Below are 23,174 nucleotides of genomic sequence, written 5' to 3'. Positions count from 1 at the left end.
ATTCAAATCAACAGGCATTCTGATTGCAACCAGGTCCATTCTTACATGGTCCACATTTGAAGCAAATATATGGTTAAGGGGGAGGAGGTTGAAACCTGAACAGACTCACACACTCCCTCCAGATGGCCAACCAATCAGAACACGCTAGACAGCTCAGAAAGGATATAAAAACGAGTTAGCTCTTCAACAGCATGAGCCTATGCTCTGGAGAATACTACAACAACTAACCGGTCTTTACTACAAGTTAGAATAACCAGAAAACCACAGACACAAAACAAGCAAGATGAAGGTACCACTGGCAAATCTGCTATGCATCACAGTCCTGGCGAGCTCTGGGACGAGCTTCCCACTGGAAAAGAGAGGAGCTGCTACTGGAAAAGAGAAGAGAGTTCAGTATGCAGCATGGGATGATGTTAATGTGCTTGCACATGGGTTGCTGCAGCTAGGTCAGGGTCTTAAAGAGCATGTGGACAAGACCAAAGGCCAGGTGAAAGACATCACCATCAAGATGAAGGTCCTCGACGTCACTGTATCCGAGCTTGCCAAGCTGACTCAACGGCTTCAAGAAGACAGTGAGGCACTGAAAGCAAAAGCCCAGAGTCTGGAAGAACGTGAGACCCTGGTCCTAAACGTGTCCATGGATCTGCGGGAGAAGACAGAGGCGCTGCTCAAAGACAGGAAGAAGGACCATGAGAGGATGAATAAGCTGGAAGAAAAAGTAGATGGCTTGATGCAAGGAGAGGGTTTGGAAGCTACCAACGGCAACTACAGCGATGCCCGAACCATTCAGGTAGGTGAAAAACACTACTTTCAGGTCTTAAAAAAAGTGAAGCATTTTGTCTTGATTTCAGCCATCTGCCTGACATGCACTGTAATGATTGTGTGTGTTTGCATATATTTGTAAAAACCATATTCTAAATATTTAAATGAACTAAACAAGAATGATGTAGGTAGGTTTATGTGTTTAAAAACTTTGCATTTCCAGTAGACCATTGAACGGCACACGAGCACATAATAATGACCCTGTGGGCATGAACGCTGCTTCAAGGCATGAACTCAGAGCTGTGTAGTACGTGCAAGGTAGCAGCTGTCTGTGTCCAGACAAAGCAAAATTATATACTGACCTCCTGGAAAGTTTGTAGTCTGTTGACCTTTCACTTGATACGTTTCTGCAAAAACAAAAAAACAAAAAAAAAAACACATGCTGAACAGAACCTGAAGTATTTCATACGCATGCAGCCGTTTTTTTAGTTGTCTGCACGAACTTCGCGAGTTTATGCTCCTGTTACATAACAGAAAAGCTGGGTCGACTGAAAAGATAATGCAGGACCGGTTATACTGGAAAATGTACGCTTAAATGTCAACAACCCATGCTTATCGTTGCGGTCTGCTGAAGTTTAGAAAAGGTCATGTTTTAAGTTTGAATAAAGACTGACCGCAAACTATTTCTGATTTCAGTGGATGCTGGAGGCGCAAAATAAACGCATTGACGACCTAGTCGAGCGCATCAAGCAACAGCAAGAAAAACTGGATAAACAAAATGTTCGCATCCGGACTCTCCAAAATCAGGTAAAATACTACAATATAAAATATAATATAACTACTAAGTAGTATGGTATTAATGTTAAGTCTATGACTGCAAACTTATCCGTAATATTCATGTCATGTGCACTAGATTCAACTGAAAAGCGAGTGGTCTTCTCTCAAACGGAAGGAGGATGAGGTTCATTTGAACGCGAGCTCTGAACAGCGAGATTCACCTGTTGGTAAATCAGTTTATATACCTTTATAATAGTAAATAGTAAAAGCTAAGATGTATCCAGTATGTCAAAATCTATACTGGTGAAAATAAGTAGAATTCTCCCATTCACACAATGTACGAATGGACAATCTGTACACACACCGTCAATCACACACAATAAATTATAATCGCATCTATACTGAGAGAAGAAAAAAATAATACAAGAGGAGGCTTTGTTCTTATCAACAGCATGCTGAGACTTGTGCCACTTGTTTTGCTCCTTATGTGATGTTATGAGCAGCATAATGCTGATGGAACATGTCCAATTAGGGGAAAAATCTTAAAAACATTTGGGAAATGCCTTATGGAAATAAGACTCAACATTTCAAACATTTAACTATGAGATTTTTAAAATATATATATATAGTATTTTAATACTGTTGGTGTGTGAGGGTTGCAAATGGTACATTTACAAGAAATTCCATTTCAGAGCAATGGCTGTCTCTAAGTAGGTGAAAGGTGAACCTAGCAGAAATACATGCCAGAACAGTCATCCAAAAGAACACAATAAAGCCTCTCATGGCGAGTTCTGACATCAGTGGGATCCAAAGAATGCTTTAAAAGAAACCGATCCCTGGACGCCTTCCAATTGTGTGAGAGTTCATCAGTCTCGGAACTGTGTTAACTCAGGGTCACAAGCATACAGAGATTTGTTTCAAATCTGGCCAAGAGCAAAGGGAAGGCTTATTTCTTTTTCAGATATAGTATATCCTTTACCTTAGATTAGATTTCCTGGCTCTAATCCACTGAAACCCATGTACAGAGTGCATATTTTTGGACCATGAACTTTGTACAGACTTTCCCTGTGGTGTAGAGATCACTCCAAAAAAACAGGTCATTTCTCTAAGAAAAAGTATAACCTTTACCCTAGATCTGTCAGAGCCAGACTATCCCCCTCAGACACCCCCTGCCTCTACTCATCCACACAGACCACCCCTTTTATTGTAGTCAATGAGAAGTGTGCCACACTAAACAAGACCACTTCACTTAATACTTCACATGTGAAACTGCCTTTGTTAGGCAGATGTTTGCAAAGTGAGCCACATAGTGCACTTATGGTGCCTGAGAAATGTATGTCAGTGTGTACAGCATTACATCGAACGCTCTTTAGGGCCAATGTGACGTTTGTTTAATAACAACACGTCAGATGATTTGGACTATTGCCCTGGAGTTCAAAACAAACTCCATGTTGGCCTTTGGGTTCTTGGGTGAAACGTTCAAGGTTCTGTGTTTGAGATAAGGTTTAGTTCACTATTAAACAATGGAGATAAACACTTGTCCTGGACATGTGAGCAATTTCCATTTAGTTCCACTTTTAAAATCCCTGTATGTGTACAGGCTTAGGTAAAGGCCATTTGCAGATGTGTGAAAGTTTGTGGTGTTTTTGTATCTTTCAGCTATGGCTTCTGACTGTCATGAGTTGTTCCTGAGGGGTGAGACCACTAGCGGGCTATACACCATCCAGCCAACTAACTCTGAGCCTTTTGAGGTCTTCTGTGAAATGACACCAGGTAAGTGGCGCAAATAAATTTTCTGCCACTTTTATTTGTCTATTTATCTCACATGCACTCTTAAAAGAGCATCTAAAGGCTGATTTATACTTCTGCGTCGGACCTACGCCGTAGCTTACGCATACTTTTATTTAGCAAGGATGCTTAAAATTGATCAAAAGTGATGATAAAGGCATTTATAATGTTACAAAAGATTTCTATTCCAGATAAATAGTGTTCATATCGATATCGGAATTATATCGTATCGACCGAAATTAAGAAATATATCGTGATATCAATTTTGGCCATATCGTCCAGCCCTAGGCTACGGCGTAGGTCCGACGCAGAAGTATAAATCAGCCTTAAGGCTCCTTTGTTGGTAAAGCAAATTGCATATTGCCTCCCTACCCCCAAAACCTCACTCAGAACAGCTTGTAATCCTTTTGTTTTGTGCGTGTATCCACAGAAGGAGGATGGACAGTCATCCAGAGACGCCAAGATGGATCTCTAGACTTCAATCAACTATGGCAGGCATACCAGACTGGTTTTGGGAGCCTAAATGGTAAGAATCCAATGTGAACTGACTCAATGTGACCAACAAGCTCTGAGCAAATAGCCACTTCTGTCAGTACACTTTGATTAAGGCAAAGTGATTTACCCATTAATACGGGTTGTAGAGTGGCAGATTAAGGATAGAGGATCAGATCAATCCTATGCCTATGCCCCAATGTATCCCTAATGCCCTTAAGTGATTTAATTGCAGAGTGACTAAATCTCCTGACCTATTCCTAGACCAGAGTACACGTCTCTTAAATATCCCTCTTTAATGTCGCTTTCAGGTGAGTTCTGGCTCGGCCTAGAGAAGATCCATTCTGTGTCCAAGGGTGGCAACTACATCCTCAAGGTGCAGTTCTCTGATTGGCGGGATGAGGTTCAGATCATCAGCTATCCTTTCCGTCTGAATGGCGAGGAGAGCAACTATTCTTTGCGCATATTGGGGAGCCCCGCTGGGAACCTGGAGAGCGCTCTGTCCACCAAAACATCTGCAGTGCCCTTTTCCACCCGCGACAAAGACAACGACCAGAAGATTGACCTCAACTGTGCCAAACAGCTATCAGGTAACATCATGATGCCATGGGCCATAAAAGAGGTTTTTCTATGTGGGTGATGTTGTGGTTCTAATTGGTTTCTATTTTTGGCTTTCCAGGTGGTTGGTGGTTTAGTAATTGTGGTCGCTCAAACCTGAACGGCAGATATTTTGTTACTCCTGCACCAAAGCAAAGGCACCAGAGAAAACAAGGAGTGTTCTGGAAAACCTGGCGCGGCCGCTACTACCCACTGAAAACCACCACCATGAAGATTGCACCTGCCGAGATCGAAAACAAGTCATAGAGGACCTCCGCTGAGATCTTAACCAATGATATGGGTGGAGAAACCACAATTCGTAACCTGCCAAAATAACATGTTGGTGCTGAAAAGTTCTATAGCTCTAAGGAGTGTCTACTGTTGTTTGTTAGAACAGACAAAGTCTGAATCATGAAAGTGGTGGACTCTCAAATCTGCGCAAAAATAGGCTCTTTTATTTAGAACTAAATGTGCCTGGAGCTCTGCAAGCAGCAGCATGTTTTAAATGGTGCAGGCCACTGTAAGGATCTGCTACATGTTTAGATAAATCTGGCAGGGTGACGTCAAAAGACCTGATGGTTAAGCACAATTGCAAGCACTTTCCAAAAGCTAAAAAGCTTGGGGAAGAAATGAGCCTTGCCACTAAAATACGGACCAAATAAGCTATATAAGCTTAAGCCAGTACTTTTGAGAATGCTTATTGTCTCAAGGCATTATCCACAGACAAAGACATGTATTAGTAGATCTGCAGAACATTGAAAGTTCGTTGCCTGACAATTCATTTTAAGTATCTAAACGTGGAAGTTATTTTCTGGTACGCATACGCTGTCTTTCAAAAGCTTAAATGATCTGAGACTACTTGTGTATTTTACTGTTTTGAAATCAAATGAGGAGTTCCTGTGGAGATTCATTTTCTCAGTCACATTGACTGCCTCTATATGTCTATAGCTGTCACTTCTCTGTAAATAACAGAAACATGCATTTTCTTCATAGCATTGCCGCTGTATTCTTGCCCCTGTTTTGAAATCAAATGAGGAGTTCCTGTGGAGATTCATTTTCTCAGTCACATTGACTGCCTTTATATGTCTATAGCTGTCACTTCTCTGTAAATAACAGAAACATGCATTTTCTTCATAGCATTGCCGCTGTATTCTTGCTAACTTTAAAAGGTCATGCTCCGATTTCCATATTATTTAAATGTTGTAGAAAAAATCATTATGTATTTCTTTAACTTTTTACTTATAATTTATGTTTTCCAAGAAGTAAAACATTTTGTTATTGTTTTTATAAAAAATGGTTGGTCTTGAAGAGACCAATAAAATGTATTTTAAAAACTGTCAGTGTCACGGAAGTTCTTGCACTAAACACAAACTTAATGCAAAGTGGGCTTGTTTAGATCAGTATGAAGTGCTAAGCAGGTATACGCAGCTCCTATCAGAGCTGAGGGTTAAATGCATCTACATACTCATGAGACGACAAGTGATGCTGGAATGTCCTGACGGTGCTCAAGCTTGCTCAGTGCCCTAGAGACAAGAAACATAACTAATATAATTGAGCAGATGGCTCCAAACATACCCAAAAGTCATGCATACAGTTGAACTGCTGTTACTTAACAGTCAAAAACACTCGTAAAACCAACTTTTATCATAGGAAAAAGCTTTTTTAGTCTGAATTGAAGTAAAAATGACTATGTCCCTGAATGTTCCCACAGGAGTGTTGCCATATGGTCTTAACAACACGTGAACCTTACTTAGCGGAAATCAGCTTATTCTTCTGCCTTGACTTTAAGTAACTAAAGTTGCATTGGCTTCCGAGTGTCACACTCAATGTTTCACACCTGAGAGAAATTCTTAACGTGCCAAATCGTCACTAATGGGCTTTCAGTTACTTACTTCCAGATGAGTTTAGTGTATTTAACAGTCAAATGCTTTTACGGTTTAAGAGAGGAACAACTGTCTTATCACCTTTGAAAGAAAGTTATCTTTTCTGCTGTGATAAGGTCATGTGTAGACAAATAGAATCAAACTGAAATGTGTTCAGGGTCTACATGTAAAATCCTGCTTTATAATAATTACAGATACTTTTGACCTTCACAGGCTTAAAGGTAACAAGATTATGCACTTTATACTGACATGGAACTGATATTATGAAACAAGGTCACTGCATGTAGTTCATTTATGTACAGTACATGGAATTTATTAAGAGCATCACAGCCAATTGAAAACTAGGCCATTGCACAAACATAAAGACATGTTTCATAATATAACAGCCATTACGTTTAGCCCTTACGGCTCTTATAGCTTCATTCAACAGTCATCCTGCCTATTAATTCCATTAATATATTGTTACTGTATTAAGAACCACTGGAGCGGAACATTACCAAGAAAACTGACAAATATTATTCAGTTATGACACCTTTGATTATCTTTAATCCTGATGGTCCACTCGGCACCCTTTGCTGTTCTGTATTTTTATTTTATTTTATATCTGTTTTGCATTTCACTAAACATCATTGTACATTTTGCTGCCAACATCTGAAGGCAAAAACATTCTAGACAAATTTAGAAGCATTTTAGGCAAAATATACAAAACAGGTCTGCCATAGCTTTCCCCTGATGTGTGTAACTAATATACATTGCAAACCAAAAATACAATTAATTTTTTACATAATAAAAAAGTAGATTTGTTTTAACAGTTAAAACTAATTTTGACATAGGGCTTTCTTTCTTTCTTGTGTGGAACACTGAGGCTGAGTTTTTTTTAACGATAAACGAAACTGTTTGGTTATAAACATTCTTCAAAATACTTCTTTTGTGTTCCATAGAAGTGTAAGAAAGTGTACAGATTGCATGTGTAGTATAATGTTTGCATAATATTGTCTGTATGGCAGGCTGAGCTGCAGTTCTACCTGCTTCAACAGGAGTCATGAAGATAAACCAGTATGGAGGTGAGCGGCGTGTCAACATGGAATGTACTGTAGCATTTCATTAGCAAGAAGACATTCATTTGGACAAGCTCACAGCAGGCCTGTTTGAGAAGAGGCACAAGTAAGGCATTAAAAGCACAAATCTGCACATGTGAAGACAAAGTGAAGTTGTAAAAACAAATTGCAACCTCAAGCAGCAAAAACTGGAGCGAACTGAAGAAGCTGGAGAGATGTTGTTAAGCAGCTCCACCTGGTGTAAGCGACGAAAACAACGTCATAATTTTGATACTTTTAATTTATTTATAAAAATTGTAATATTTAGAATTTTTTTAACCGTTTTACAAGCCAACCCTGTTTCAAATTCCGGCATACTGTTTTTGCACCTTTTGTTAAACATAAAAAACGAAATAACGTTGAATATTAAAGAATTATTCAAATATATAGTATATAAAATAAAATAATTATCAGTTTTATAATATAGACTATATCAGCTTTATAATATAGACTATACTTGATATTGTAGCTAATTATCCCATGCTGACATTCTCACTCATTACCAGATGTTGGCAGTATTACGTATTTTATGTACACCTTTAGACAGTTTTTTTAGGCGAATCATCTCTTTCTCAAATCCAAAGATTATGCTGTACCATTGGAGATATAGCACACGTACATCACTGCATTTACATCAGTGTTTGCTCATCTGAAATACATCTATAGGACGTTTCCTATCAGATGTCAAATAGACGTTTAGAAAATGTCTTTAATATGTTATGGATTAGAGTGTATGTGAAGCTGACATCTTAAAGGCGTCTTATCAAATGTTTGAAGCGATCTTTAACAGACATCTTGCAGACGTACGTATGCTATCTGGGTAGTGGGCCCTTCTCCATTATCTGAGTATGTACTAGTTAGTACATAACCGCTTAGCTGACCCAACACTGCTTGATTGACTGACTGGATCATTGATTATGGATCCAGGACTCCCGTTGAGAAATAAGCTAGTTGTTTCAAAGATTGCAAGTGTTATCTTCCACTTGCATAGGAATTAACATTAAATAACATACTTGCTTTGTTTATACTGAAGTTTTCAAAGTGCAGCAGTCTATAAATTAAATGAATCATGACAACAGGAACTGTTGTTCATCATCTTTTATTATGAACCCAGTCATTACTACATCCATCTTAACATCTTATTCCATAAAAAGTAAAAAATAAAAAAAAACAATTTTAAAGCATACACAGATATATTCATTTATTTATGTGATTTATTTGAGCAGACCCAAGATTTCCAATGTTTAGTACAAAGGGTCCTTTGGAATGAGAACAAATACTGTGGAAAAAAAGTAGTGAATCTAGTTCCTAATTTGGAATGTTCATGTTATACTTCAATTTCCTTTCACAATACTATAATCCAAAGAAAACAAGACAAGCTCCAGTTGTTCTGGCTCTGCAAACGGTAAAATATTTGATGAGAATATGAAACACTAATACAAAGATGAACTCTTTAAAACACTTTACAGATTGCGTGAGACAGTAAAGTGTATTATAAAACATAAAACCACATTCATATCCTCACATCAAGCAAGGAAGTATAATATTTAGAATGTCAAAAGCAGAAATTACTCAAAAATGCTGCTGAAATGATAGATGAACCCTTCCTTTTTGTGCACGTGCTCTCACTTTCCAGCCTAAAAATACAATAACAAAATATTACTGGGGGAAAAAAGCTCTTAAATTAACACAATGGACCACATAACTGCAGTAAAGGTTCACCTTATTTAAACCCTCACTATTTTAACTTTGCATCTTTCAACTGTAACAGCAAAAATTCACCTTCACATGCTCGACCGACAAGAAAAAGTGATTTTAAACCCTGAGCATGTTCTATATTCAAATAATGAATCAGGCTCACGCAACGCCCTTTCTCGTACATACTCAATATTGAATTTCTTCACAACAGCTTGATTAGAACAGAAGAAAATACAAATCATTATTTGGGATTATGTGAATAACTTTGCAATAACCCCCGTCATACTTGTGTTTATCATCAAAGTAGAAATCAGCATTTTCAATTAATAAAAAATAAAATAAAAACTACATTAAACTAAACAATTAAGCAAATACTAAATATTATTATAGTGGTTGTGCAATTAAATGACTGTCACATGAACCATATAAAATACAAGAAATATCAATACACATAAAACTTAACTGATATGTTTTGTAGGGCTTTCGCTTCAAATTAACAAAACATAATATTTATGAAAAGAACATGTATATAGTTAAAACTAAGTGATATGTTTCATATTGGTCACTTACATCCAACAGATGGCACGCTTACTGTGGTATAATGGAATGTTTTGGGTCTTTTGTTTGCAAGGAAGTATCAGCTTTCCTTTAGCCTCTCATTCAGACTCCTAGCCTGCGATTGGTTGATTCAGTAATCTTGACCATCATCCTGATAACCCTGGTATCCCTCGTCTTGGAAATCCGTGTAGCCAGTGTCAGCTTCTCCGCTTGCGCTGGGTGCACCTTTGGGGCAGTATTTGGCATCATAGATCTGACGGCCAAGCCCGAAATTCTGCCCGCTCTGGTTGGCGCCTTGAGTGTAGCCCATTTGTAGAGACATTGTGGAGTTGTCACACTTATCTGTGCCTAATTTCTGGTCGTAGATGGCACGGCGGGTCCCTGGAGCTGTCATACCAGACTATAAACAGATGAGAGTTATTTAATATTATTCATATACTATTACAGTATTTATTGATATTTTAAATTAGATTTTTGAATTAATGTTTCCAAATTTTGTTTAATTTTTAAAAATGTAACCTTTTCATGAAATATTTATATTTCATTTCAGCTTTATTTCAGTTAATGAAAACACTTTTTAATAGTTTTAATTAATAACAAGACTGATAAGAATGCAGAAAATGAGCAATATCATAATTTTGTTGTGTTTTTGTCATTTTTACGATTTATTTTTTAATATTCCATTTAGCTTTAATTTATATTATTTCAGTTAAAGTAATTTTAGTGCTTCAACTTGAATATATTATATTTCAGTTTATCACCAAGGCAACAGTTGCTTTTTTTTTTTAAGTTGAAATTGTTATCTATTTATATTTTATTTCAGTCTAATGTCAATTTAAGAAAACGTTTTTTAAAAGTAAAAAGAAAAGTTTTCTTTTAATATTTCCATTTAGCTTGAATTTATTTTTATTTTTAGTCATTTTGGTACTTCAAACATATTTTATGTCAGTTAGTGGCCAAGACAACATTTCCAAATTTTGTTTAATTTTTTTTAAGTTGAACATTTTTCATCTAATATTTATATTTTATTTCAGCCTAATTTCGATTAATGAAAATGCTTTTTGATGGTTTTAGTTAACAATAACACCTCTGATCAGAATGAGTAAGTAATAAGGCAACATCATTGGACACAGGGAGGGTGGTACTTACCTGGCTAGCACCCTTGTTGGTGCCCATCTGAAGACTGATGGTTGAATGGTCCATTGGTGGTAGAATGTGTGCCTTGGCATCATACAGGTGTCTTCTGGTGCCATAGGCATTCATTCCAGCTTGACTTGCACATTTATTTGTTCCCATCTATTAAAAGACATGCAAGTGAGCTACAAATATTCTCATGGTACTTTCCAGATTGAGGCAATGAGTTCTGTATTACAAATTGTGAATAATTGTGGCTCAAATTCAGATGGTTTAAAATAATGACAGAAACTCGGTCATACAAAATTGAATCATACCTGTAATCCAATGACACATTGCCCAGCTTTCATTTTCTCTTCATCAAATGCCCTCTCCTGTCTTTCTGCATATTTCACTCCAATGTCTACACTTGAGTGGGAGCCCTTGGTTTTAGCCTGTAAACACAGTGAGAATCTATAATTACAGACTGAAATATCAGAGTTATGCTGTTCTCCTCCGAAATTATATCATTCAGCAGGGCTTACCATGCCAGCAAGAGCCAGGAGGGTGGTCTGAACCTGTGTCATATTTCCATTCTCAAACAGATCATTGGCTTCAAAACTATCGTGTGGTTTGAGTCCGTAGGTGGTGATCGCTTTAATGAAGTTGGTCAGGTTCTCCAGCTGCAACAGACAAAACATAACCTTCTACTATAATAGACAATCTTATCAGCAGTTTAAGTGAACACAACAGACAACTATGTTTAAAAAAAAAAAATTTCAATGTCAGTTCAATGTCTCTAGCTTTACTAAACCGTTCAGGAATAAACATTTCAGAGAAGTGGGAAAGGTCAGCTCACCTGATGCCAGTTTTGCGACGACTGGTTGATCTTTTTAATAGACCCTGGCTGAAGTTTGTTTATGAGCCTTTAAGGAAACAGCAAGACCTCAAGGTTACGCAAAGGTATGTTGTGAAATTATTATTGAAAAGACATGATGGGAACTTACTCGCAGAGAATGACACCATTTTTTAACCCTTTCTGAAAGTCATCACCAATTGAGCGCCCAGTAACGTCCTCAATCCAAATCCGTAATTCTTCCTCCTTCTGATGGTCATACTTCTGTGCAATCTAGTGGAAATATGAATATGACACTGATTAATAATGATACAATAATCAGACTATAAGACACCTCACTGCTCATTATTTCAATAATAACACAAGATCTACATTATCATTTCTTCAAGGCCCCACAGTATATAAAGAAACAACACGTAGGTGAGTGAGAGATAATTATATTTATGTCTAAATGTATAGTCAAACATCAAAATAAGGAAACCAAAGGCCTATCTAGTTAACGCCAGGACTGCTAACTGATACTAGTATGCTAAAATCACATCAACACCTATCAGGAAGAGCAATGTGAACCAGCAGCAGCTGTATTGTGAGCACAAACTGTGTGGTTTATAGGCCAGATTACAATGACATATTTGAGCACTGGAGGCAACGCCCCAAGAATTTCTTGAGAACTTTCTTTACTGTTTCCGCGACTTCTTTTGCGTTTTACTTACTTTAACTTGACAGCTAGTTGCCAGCAAATAATATAATGTAATATGCATTACATGAAGCACGATTGATATTTAACCTTGTATCGTAACACGTGTGTTACATGTTAACACTAAAGGAAGTGTAGGAAACATTTGATACACTTTAGATTCATCAGAATGAGACGAAGCGATTTCTATTAAATATGAGCTACAACATGGCAAACAAAACATGTCTACGTTTTCACGATTGTTTTAAACTAGTTTGTTCAAGGTCCACGTACCTTGCTTTTCACTTCCGCTGAAAACCCGTATGCTGGACCTCTGTTGAACTGCGAAGACATTGTGTCAGCGACAAGAGCAGCCACAGTTTCAAAACAGGCTGCCGGGAACTGAAAGAAATACTTCGGGAAAAGTTTGATAGTTTTGTCTGATTTACTATTTTAGAGTATGTAGATCCAGAACTTCCCCTCGGTTACCTCGTTACCAATGAGATCGCGCGCTCAATGCAGACTCCGCCTCTTTCTTTCCTTCTTGGCCCTGATTGATATCAAAAACTCCATATATGGCACTAAAGTACCAAATTCCTTTACAATGGGAGTATCCCTGTGTCCATCCTGGTATTCCAGACTCGCGGTAGCTGAGGAATGAGTCACCTCTGGGAATAAGGCAGGCTACTGAATGATGTCACTAACATTCATAAAATATTTATCTGAAATGCTGAGGAAGCAATGCAAGATAGGATATCATGCTAATAATGGAAGTCTATTTACAAGATTTTGAACTGTTACTGAGGCACGTTGTAAATCCAGTGGTGAACATTAAGTGTAATCATTTTCTCTTAAGTTAAAAAAAAATTAATTCTTGAAGCACTTTTTTTTGGGGGGGGGGGATAAAATATAAAGATAGATTTGACTTCAGACAGCTTATTAAAGAAATTGTTAATTTCAATATGAAATTGCCATTATTTACTTCCCCTCATGTTGTTACAACACTCTGCCTTAAAGGAATAGTTCATGCAAAAATATATATTTGTTGAAAATTTACTCACCCCCAGGCCATCCAAGAACTTCATCAGAACAGATCTGGAGATATTTAACATCACATCACTTGCTCACCAATGGATCCTCTGCAGTGAATGGGTGCCGTCAGAATGAGAGTCCAAACAGCTGATAAAAACATCACAATAATCCACGACTCCAATCCATCAGTTTTTGCCTTGTGAAGTGAAAAACTCTTTGTAAGAAACAAATCAATCAAGGCATTTTAACTTTAAACCATCGCTTTTGGCAAAAAAAATACCATTCCATAATCCATAATCCCTAAATAATAAAAAATAATCTAACTGACATATTTGTTTAGAGTTGTTTTGAACGGTTTTTGCTTGTAAACGGTGCTTGATCTGTGCATATTTCTTTCCTGATTCAGATGAGACAACTTTTTCACTGCAGAAAGTAATATTATGATTGAAGGACACATTTTAGCCAAAAGCAAATTATGGATTTGTCTATCATGTTAATCGATGCACTGGAGTCATGGCAGTTATTTGTGGATTATTGTGATGCTTCATTGCAGAGGATGAACATTGGTGAGCAAGTGATGTAATGCTAAATTTCTCATTTTCATCTTTGTTCATCAGAAACCTGTTCACCTGTTCCGATGAAGAAACAAACTCATCTACATCTTAAATGGCCTGAGGGTGCACATTTTCATTTTTGGGTGAACTATTCTTTTAAATGGTGACTAAAGGCCTCACAAAGAAATATAACTATAACAATTATATTGGTGTCCACTTCGAGGGTCAATAATGTTTAATAATGTTTATTTGTTATAAGCAAGCTGCAGTTAATGTCGTTTTAAATGCTCAAGCTCTTTAAAGTCCAGGGGATTCTGATTTAATCAACTAGAAAAAAATTATAATATTGTCAGTCAAATACTGACATTAGTGTTAAAGCTGTGGTGCGAAATTCCTTATTCTCAAAGAATTAGAATGATAATTATAGTTGTAGTTATAGTTTTTGTTATAGAATTTACAGTGTGTAAGGGGCCATTCAAACAATGCATTTTTACAATGTCACGTCAAGAGCGAGGTGGTGCAAAATGCATAAGCATAACAGTCAGACATGTTCATTTTTCACAGCAAAAACATGTTCTGTGTTAAGCTGCTGAATGGAGTCCAGTGTTGCTTTGAACCACATTGACTTTAGCTGAATAAAGCTAACTGAAAATAAGCAGAAACATTCTTCAAAATCTTCTGTTGAGTTCAGCTGAAGAAAGTAAACCATACAGGTTTAGAATGACGTGAAGGGTGTAAACGAAAGAACTTTCATTTTCAGTGAACTATCCCTTTAAGACTGAGGCTGAGTATGTTTATACTGCAACCACTTCTGGTTAAAGTTTCTGGTTTGCTTCAGTTAAAGGGGGTTTCCATGACACATCAAGCAAGCAAATAGACACTTGAATAGTACATTACATAGGTAACAACACATATTGGTATTTACTATTGATTCATTTAGCATGACAAATATTTTCCTGAAAAGGAACGGAAATATTAAATGATAGATATTCCTCTCATGAACATGTCAATCATGTAGGTTTGGGACAAATAACCTTGATGGAAGAAAGGGTTCCATGAAGCAAAGAGTTTTGATCATTTTATTTTTTCAAACAAACGAGTGATGTTAAACACTGAACAAATATGCTGATCAAAAATGATCAAAGAAGTCTCTCCTCTAGTTATAAATTGCAAATTATATTTGCAATACCCTAACCAAGTGTTGAGCTCTTAGATGGCCTTTGCTTCAAAAACAATGCATATCCCTGGACTATCTGACATGGTTTAAAAAAAAAACATATGCTGTACTTTTGAAACCAAGTGAAGCTAGCGGAAGCCTTTCCAAACTTTTTACATCAAAGGCACATTGGTAGGATGAAGGTAGCAGAGCACACAGTGTTTGCAAGTCGGCAGCAAATTGGTTTCACCCCTTCACAAGACGTTTGTCTTCAAAACAATGGCAAGGCATTAAAAAAAAAACACGATCAATGTCAAACTGAAAACACTGAATGAATAATAGGACCACAACCTATCAATCTAGGTCTATAGATGCCTGTGAACAGCAACACAAACGATTGGGTCTTCCATTCTAAATGCTTTGTTTCCTCCCAAATTCATTACATTCACACGAAAAAAAAAAAAAAAAAGGAAAAGACTTAGAAAGGTTTTACATGGATTGCAAGAACTATGTACAGACAAGCAGGATAACGCGCATATTTATTGACACATTTATAGCACAATGCGTCCATTTGAGAGAAAAAAAGACCATATGGCAGATGCCATGAGGTGTTTCCTTCTGTACCACCTAAACAAAAGTCTAAATGCCATACATTCACTAAGGCTCTTCAAATAAGAAAGTCATTGTTGAATGGATTCAGTAAGGCAAACAATATCTAAAGGAATGGTAACAAGTATATTTCCAGCATATTAACATTTTCCTGCTTTCCTGTCCTCACAGTTTGAAGATGAAAAGTAGCACCCTCTGTGGCCATTCACTGTTTTCTTCTAGCACATGAATACTTTCTCTTTTTTTGACATTTATCCATATTTTTCTTTAGACAATTATCTAGGCAAACAGATTCGTTTAAAATATTGTTTTAACATCTAAAAATAGATTGCTTTTCTCTCATATGAAAATCACGTATATTAAATAAATCGAGAAAGAAATGTTAAGCGAGAAATGACGTTCAGTTCGGAATGGAATGTCGGTATCTACTGCAATTAGCACACGTACGTGAGAGCCGCTGTGGGAAAAAATGTATTTATATATGCCTCATGTACAGCACAAATAAGGGGACAATTGTTGATGCGAACAGAAAAGCCTCAAACATATCTGCACATCTTAGTGGATAACCTTCTGCTAGGAAAAAAAAATGGTCAAATAAATAGATGCATACATGATAAGAAACTTTTATAATTTATTCTTTGTCACATAAAGCTTTTTGTAACTGCCAAAAAATGTTCTCGACTTGCTTTTAAACATATCTGTACTGCTCAATGCTTGCTCAGACCCTCCTATTCACACGTTGTGCAAGAACTGGCCCAGTTAAATCCCTGCGAGCCATTATATACAACCCTTGTTTGCAAATTCTTGTTGCTAGCAGCACATCACAAACAGGACATCACTTCAGCTCCTTCTTGTGGAAAACTGAACTCGGAACAACCGCCGTTGGTTCGTTCTTTACACCTGTAAGATGAACCTAGTACAGAGTGACAAGGAGAGTCGGTTCGATCTCCTACGACTCACAGTGGGAACATTGAAAACTTTTCCAAGCCCCCTTCTCTCAGTCTAGGCAAACATATGGCAGGATGTTCAATTTACTCTCATCGTCATGAAGATCCAACGATATACACTCTGTCCAATCAAACCAGGCTCCCTTGGTGTCATAACAACCGTTCACCCCCGGCCAGTGTTCCTTATGTATTCTGAGAAGGTCCTCGTTCGTTACGTCCCGAGTCACCCCGGGTAGTTCTGTCGGGGAGCTGCTCGGTACTAAAACGTGCATTTTTCGGGTCTCTTTGACGTCGTGTTCCTCTCGCTTCAAATATTCAGTCATGAAAAAGTGCGCCCCGTGGGTCTGTGCTCCAGAGGATGTGAGGACATTGCTCTGAAGGTTAAGGTACGATTGAATAATTTCATTTCTGGACAGCTCTTTCCAGTTTGTCTGTTGAAAGGGGTTGGGAACCGACGTAGGTGTCTTTTGCTGAGGCATCTCAGTCCTCACCGAAGGCTCTGCGATTGGTGGGCCTTGGCACTCTGCCTCGTGGTGGGATTCTTTTGGAGTGAGGGGCTTAATCTGTCCGGTCACCGGGTCGAATGTCAACCTACGCTCTTTTAACCGCACAGGTTTGGTCCTGTCCTCCGCGGACTGCCCCTGAAGATTTACTGTGTAGTCTCTGGGTCTGTATTTCTTCCGCTTTTTGCCTTCCAAGTTGGTGGTCGCTCTACCCCGCTCCCCCTTAGTCTCCATGCCCTCCAAGCCGTGTGTGGAAAGCGGGGAGCCAGAGAGCGGCTCCAGTGTCGCAGTGCTGTGTGGGGGCTGGGAGAGTGTATCCGTAGATCTGTGCAAGTGCATCGAGCCTTCCAGCCCCACAGATGACGGACCATCGCCGATGCACACCTGGGCCGGTGACGTTAAAGGCTGCAGTGTGGGCAAAGGTGAGGGCACTTGGGCTGAATTCTGTGATGGGCTCGAGAGAATCCCTTTTGGTGCATATGTTGAAGACCTCTTTGCCATCGTCTCATGCATTATGCTGCGTGGACTCGAGGAGTACCGAGGGCTTTTGGGCTGATGCTGCCCACCTCCATCCATTCTCGCCTGCTGCTGTAACACTGACGTTTTGAGTAAGGAGGAAGTGCTAGGTAGTTTGGTAAGCCCCGGAGAGCTCGGATGAGGCTTCACAGCGTTGACAGGGATTTTGTTGTGCCTGTCATTCTCAAGGTGTTCCATGCGGATTCTGTCAGACGGTACATCATCATCTTTATCCGGGAGTGGATCGGGGCTCCCCCTAATTCCATTTGATGGTGGGGAAGAGGAATACATTGGCTCGTAAAGGGACGTCTTTGTCATTTTGGCCGGCAGATGCGGACTATCCCTTTGCTCCCCCCGCCGCTTTCGGCTGCTGGATTTCTCTGCCTTTGGGGAGTATGTGTTATGGATGTCATTCCTGGTTTTGAGCTCAGGAGCAACCTTGCTTGGAGGGGGGACCGCTGGAGGCGTGTCTGTCCGGCAGGGATGAGCACCGCCATTGGCAGAACCCGGAACATTTGGCGCTCCTCTCACCGGAGTGTCACTTTGGCCGGGCTCGATCAGCTTCTGCCAGTTCCGCAGGAGTTTCTTGGCACGTTTGGCAAGGTCCTCATCCTTTGTTTTCTTTCTCACATCGTTAATCAGCTTTCCCAAGCGGGTTTCCTGCATTGAAAAGGAAACATCAGAGAAAAGTCTCAAAATTGCATATTACAAGTCATATCAAGTCTTCACAAAAAGTATTTTTCTGTCAAATTAATACCATGCAGTGTTAATGAAGAGTAATGATAGACAAGATATTATCTGTTTGTTAATCTGACGTCAAGCGGCATTTCCTGGTCCAAACGCTCGATCAAACTGTGCTAATATATACTCATGGTGTGCTGTACTACTACCGAAAAATCATTATCCTTACTTTATATCTCCATACCAAAATCGCAGTTAGCCAGACAGTGATTTATCTTTTCTGAATCATTAAAATATTGTCGTCTGGGAAATTGTGAGCATAGAAACAATAGTGTACACCCTGAGTTTTTAAAAGCTTAGCGTAAAAGGATAGTATTCATGCTTGAAATATAGTGCTGACTTGGACCCGGAAAGAGTATTTGATATGTCATGTCTTAGGCAGATTAATATTATATTACAGATGATTAGTGTACATCTTTACAAACCTCAAGTGCTTCTTTGGTGATAGGGTATTTCTCCAAATTGGTGATAACATCAAGAACTGCAACCATGTTACAGATCTGTTCAGGAAGACAGACAGTTTAACATAAGCCTGATATGACACATACTATGAAATGTTGTCCAAGATAATGGGTATAGAAGAATGTTGGAATCATATTCTAAAGGCAGGAAGTGTTCAAACCTAAGGCTGGAATACACAAGTTTTGCTAGAATTTTTCTCCAATCTGCTGTATGAAGTCAACGCTAGTCGCTGAAAGTCAAGTCAGTCTCCAGATTTTGACACATTTCACAGAAATATCAGTTTATGACAAGCGCAGACTCCGATTTTTTAGCGTCAGACTATGATTCATTCCATCAGTTTGAGAAGATTTTAGAATACATTTTCATTTGTCATGCGTCTTCTAGCAATGAGGTGCATGTTTCTGCATGAATTTCGGAACGACCCACAGTCGTTTAGACCGCATTTACATTGCATAGATCAAGTGATCAATTTTTCTTCCCATGTGGCACAGATTGGATATGACCCATTAATGCGTAAGCAGGAAAAAAGCACATGGATTCCGATATTCTCAGATTGGTTTCAGGCCTTATTCATGTGTGGTAATAAATCTGATAGGAATCAGATATGTGCATTTGCATCGCATCTGCCATGTAAGTGGACAAATGTCCTGTATAGGGCTGGGCGATAACGATAATTATTGTGATACAATTTTCCTCGATAAAACAAACAAAAGTTCAATAAATGTCTGATTTAATGTTTATGTGTCAAAAGCGGAACAAAACATTTGAACCATGCCACATGGACCATTTATCCACTCGGCTCAAAGTTTAAAAGGCAGCGCAGTGTGAGCTTACTAGAGCAGATGTGTTCACGTGACCACTAAAAAGCGCTTGAATTCAGTGAAGAACACAAATGACTGTGATTTAAAGCAGGATATTCATAGGATAAAAATGTGGGATATTCATATCGAATTGTATTTTATAATTAATGTAGACATGAATTAAATGTATTAATGGAGTAATGGAATATAATTAGTTTGTTATTAAGCTATAGTGTTTGTGCATTTACACTAAATGTATTTAGACTGTATTTCATACAAATACTTAGAAACCATATAGTTACATTTTTACCATGGTGTTGAGGTGCTATATGTGTGGTTTTAACTGTGGTTATGATGATCTAAATGTATGCTACTATGGAATGGTTAATTTAAATAAAACTCAAACAGTAAGAATAATTAAATATCACCATATAAAAATTAGGTTGTTACAAATTTTACAGATGTTACGGTTTTTGATAATGAACATAATTTACATCCGCATCCTAACTCGAGCTACCGTCAAATTAGCATTTCTAAGAGACAAAAAAAAAAAAAGTTATATTATTAATATTGCAGCCTGCACTGCAAACTGTGCTGAAGAGACACATCATCAAAGTCAGGTAACACAAACGTGATTCATGATTTAAAACAATATCACTCATTAGAACATGCAGAAATGAATTTTTCTATTAAGATAATTATTTTAAGAAAAAATGACTGGAAAAGTGCAAAGAATTCAAAAACATGAAGTGTTTGTCATGTTCTGACCATAAACAGTAGATTAAAACCACAATTAACAGTCTTTCACTTAGGAACAAAAATATGCCTTTAAACTTGAAAGAATTAAAGATTTGAAATTTATTGCGGTACTTATTGATAGACTGATATGAAAAACTTTATCCTGATAATGTTTTGGCCATATCCCCCAGCCCTAGTCGTACATCATTGAAAAAGCAATGGTGGTGAATGACGTCAGCTCAGGTGGATGCTTTTTCGGGTCAGTACACAGTGTTGCCAAATCCTTGGTTTTCCTGCAGAATTGGGCTACTTTTACTCGGTTGTGGGTTGTTTTTTAGTTCCAGGGTTAAAGCGATCCCCCCTCCCCACTATTTTACCCCAGGGGGAAGCCATCTGAGGGGAAAACCGCGACCATTTTATTCTGTAACCTTTTACAAAGACAGCAAGTGTATGATACCTAGAGTTTTAAAATCTGTACCAATTTTGTAAAGAAGTTTAGTGCATTCCAGCCTTTAGCTATAAAGAAAATCACACGAAGTTGCTCAGTGTCTAATATAAAGAAAATCAAATCAAAACACACTGACACTTGGCACACAAGCAAATTTGTTTCCACACTCTTTTGTAAGTGTCAGATATAGAATATTAAAACAAATGTGATACACTGAAGTTTATCAGTTACAATTTGATGTATCATAGACATCTCACCTCTCATTCACAGTCAGTGAGTGTGGAAAAAGTCTGAACAACTTTTAATCTGCGGAAGCAGAAACTGAACACTTCAATCAATAGACAACAAGTTTAACCTATTTACTCCAGGGCAGCATTCCGACCATCCTAACCTTAACTTACCAATTTAACCCCAAGAGACTAGTAACGACGCAATAAACGTTGTATGGACATCCATAGCCAAACACCCAACAGAATACATAAATAGTCAATGTGTGTATGAAATGAACTCAGAATCAAACATCTTGTAAGAGTTAAATAAAACCCGATCACTTTTTACTTACCATAAAGTCTCCGGTGAAGACACTCGCTAGAACCTTAAAGTTGGGAATATTTATTGTGATAGCAATTGTTAGCCTAGTACAAGATTAGATGTGGCTGTCACATTTTCCTGTCAGACAGTTGGTTAGCTCTGCGTCCCCAGTTAGCACAGCAACGTAGTCGGAACAGCTACCAGCTGTGTGCTCAGGTTAGTTCACACACATTCGGGACAGTCAAGACCACGCATCTACGACTGTTTGAAGGCATCGACAGAGGTTTAATCTCTCTTGGTGATACAGAATCAAGCTAACTCAATGCTCTCAGCATGAATTCGTCTGCTAGCGCTTTGCTAATGCCACTGTGTCAGCTAACCACATATACAGAGCTCATATTAGCCAAGATATGCCGTGTATAAGCAGGAAACAACAGACAGTGTTCACTGGCGACATTAGCGATACTGTTAAACTTACAAAAAGCGATAAACGAGCAGATAATTCTTTAAATCTGCTCCAAAGCTCAATAGCAGATAGCTTGACATGAAACAGCTAGCGGACGACAGGCTTTCCGCAACATGTCATCTGTGTCTGATCGCAACATGCACATTAAATCGAGATGGCCGCTTTAATAAAAGCTCTCGATGCATGCTTATGTTTGAAGACAGGGTTATATCGCGCCTGTCCGGTTGTTCCGTTAGCGTAGCGCGAGGGGTAACGTTAAATGTGGCTCCCGTCAGTTAGCGAACTGCTAAAGGGAGCTCCACATCTTCTCTGCCACACATTCAGACGCTCGACACGGCGTTTGGCGGCTCGAAATAAGGCTCTAACTGTGTCGTGTCGGGGAAAGTGAGCTTTGGTCGGCAGGAGAGTATAAGGCTCTAACTGTGTCGTGTCGGGGAAAGTCAGCTTTGGTCGGCAGGAGAGTGAGCGGGTTACTCACATTGCTCTGGCTATCGATGGCCTGCAGCAGCCGGTCTCTCATCTGCTGCGGGGTTGCGGAGGCCGTTGTCATTGCCTGCTCGGTGCGAATCGGCCGACGGGGGAAAAATCCTCCGGATTCAAGGGCTTAATGGATTGCAGGAACTCACAGACCTCTCGGGAGGATTGAGAAGTGGCGGGACCACATGTTTCTGATGTGATTGTTGGCTTGAGAAATGGTGTGTGTGTGTTCAGTTGGGAGATGAAGATTCGACGGTTGTCGTGTCTCTCCGCCTCATTGCGTCGAGCGCTCTCACCGATCTCATGAACTCCACTGGATCAAAACCTCAGGCCCGCTGCATTATGGGAGAGCGCGACGCCGCGTGACGCCATCACGCAGGTTCGAATCAACTCGGCCAGACAATGATGCAGAACCCAGACGGTTATTAGAATATGACAAAAAACACTGTACTTACTATTTTTAACGAACATGTTGGACGTTTTTAATATATTAAATATATTCACATGATATAATCAGCCCCATGATAAATGTCCATAATACACCATAAACATGTTACAAATTATACAAACCGTAAACATATTAGATTCTAGAGAAAAATGGAAAAATATCGAAAACATTTATCAATTACTGTTAGCAAATATATTTACTTTTCTCTTTCTGAATCTATTCTCTATAACAATCACATTGCAATTCTTTGCAATATTACATGTATGGAGTCTAATTATAAAATAGTTATAAGCTCAGATCTAACTTCTCTATCTTAATGTTTTTGAGCACAGAGGAAAATCATACAAACAAATATGCTTTTAACATTTTATTCAATTCAATAAACAAATATTAATGCAAAGGTACAAAGACTTAAGCTTCCACACAGAAAAATACAGTAAGAACAATGG

General features: G+C 38.5%; 3 protein-coding genes across 4 annotated transcripts; 1 reads left to right on the top strand and 2 right to left on the bottom strand.

The window, feature by feature from the left end:
* Nucleotides 1–202: 202 nt before the first annotated feature.
* On the top strand, nucleotides 203–5,424 carry LOC107709905 (angiopoietin-related protein 4-like). The gene is made up of 7 exons (XM_016514577.1): nucleotides 203–790; nucleotides 1,459–1,569; nucleotides 1,676–1,766; nucleotides 3,199–3,312; nucleotides 3,758–3,853; nucleotides 4,131–4,409; nucleotides 4,499–5,424. The coding sequence occupies exons 1-7, from the start codon at nucleotides 284–286 to the stop codon at nucleotides 4,681–4,683; spliced, it is 1,383 nt and encodes a 460-aa protein (XP_016370063.1). The 5' UTR covers nucleotides 203–283; the 3' UTR covers nucleotides 4,684–5,424.
* A 3,055-nt stretch (nucleotides 5,425–8,479) lies between these two features.
* LOC107709904 (calponin-2-like) lies at nucleotides 8,480–12,810 on the bottom strand. Of its 2 annotated transcripts, XR_001636538.1 has the most exons (8): nucleotides 12,592–12,810; nucleotides 11,773–11,894; nucleotides 11,625–11,691; nucleotides 11,311–11,448; nucleotides 11,104–11,220; nucleotides 10,802–10,948; nucleotides 9,665–10,052; nucleotides 8,480–9,033 (listed from the first exon to the last, which is right to left on the bottom strand). XR_001636538.1 is itself a non-coding variant. In XM_016514576.1 (7 exons), exons 1-7 carry the CDS (start codon nucleotides 12,649–12,651, stop codon nucleotides 9,783–9,785), a joined length of 921 nt encoding a protein of 306 aa, XP_016370062.1. In that variant the 5' UTR covers nucleotides 12,652–12,810; the 3' UTR covers nucleotides 8,480–9,782. The 2 variants fall into 2 exon arrangements, 1 of the variants encoding a protein (XP_016370062.1); XM_016514576.1 differs by having other exon boundaries at nucleotides 8,480–10,052.
* Nucleotides 12,811–15,151: 2,341 nt separating this feature from the next.
* On the bottom strand, nucleotides 15,152–22,666 carry LOC107709903 (mediator of RNA polymerase II transcription subunit 26). Its single transcript, XM_016514575.1, has 3 exons — nucleotides 22,279–22,666; nucleotides 18,781–18,855; nucleotides 15,152–18,274 (listed from the first exon to the last, which is right to left on the bottom strand). Exons 1-3 carry the CDS (start codon nucleotides 22,348–22,350, stop codon nucleotides 16,646–16,648), a joined length of 1,776 nt encoding a protein of 591 aa, XP_016370061.1. The 5' UTR covers nucleotides 22,351–22,666; the 3' UTR covers nucleotides 15,152–16,645.
* Between the last annotated feature and the right edge of the window lie 508 nt (nucleotides 22,667–23,174).

The sequence above is a fragment of the Sinocyclocheilus rhinocerous genome, unplaced genomic scaffold (genome assembly GCF_001515625.1).
Source record: "Sinocyclocheilus rhinocerous isolate Xijiao unplaced genomic scaffold, SAMN03320098_v1.1 scaffold26, whole genome shotgun sequence".
Classification (NCBI taxonomy): domain Eukaryota; kingdom Metazoa; phylum Chordata; class Actinopteri; order Cypriniformes; family Cyprinidae; genus Sinocyclocheilus; species Sinocyclocheilus rhinocerous.
The sequence above is the reverse complement of the archived record's forward strand: the minus strand, read 5'-3'. Positions and strand labels throughout refer to the sequence as shown.

Coding starts and splice junctions, on each gene's coding strand:
- LOC107709905 (XM_016514577.1), top strand. CDS start 284: ATGAAGGTACCACTGGCAAATCTGCTATGCATCACAGTCCTGGCGAGC. Junction 3,313..3,757: donor CTTCTGTGAAATGACACCAG/GTAAGTGGCGCA, acceptor GTGTATCCACAG/AAGGAGGATGGACAGTCATC. Junction 4,410..4,498: donor CTGTGCCAAACAGCTATCAG/GTAACATCATGA, acceptor TTGGCTTTCCAG/GTGGTTGGTGGTTTAGTAAT.
- LOC107709904 (XM_016514576.1), bottom strand. CDS start 12,651: ATGTCTTCGCAGTTCAACAGAGGTCCAGCATACGGGTTTTCAGCGGAA. Junction 11,895..12,591: donor CAGCGGAAGTGAAAAGCAAG/GTACGTGGACCT, acceptor TATTTCCACTAG/ATTGCACAGAAGTATGACCA. Junction 10,053..10,801: donor CCAACAAGGGTGCTAGCCAG/GTAAGTACCACC, acceptor ATCTGTTTATAG/TCTGGTATGACAGCTCCAGG.
- LOC107709903 (XM_016514575.1), bottom strand. CDS start 22,350: ATGACAACGGCCTCCGCAACCCCGCAGCAGATGAGAGACCGGCTGCTG. Junction 18,856..22,278: donor CCATCGATAGCCAGAGCAAT/GTGAGTAACCCG, acceptor CTTCCTGAACAG/ATCTGTAACATGGTTGCAGT. Junction 18,275..18,780: donor TCACCAAAGAAGCACTTGAG/GTTTGTAAAGAT, acceptor TTTTCAATGCAG/GAAACCCGCTTGGGAAAGCT.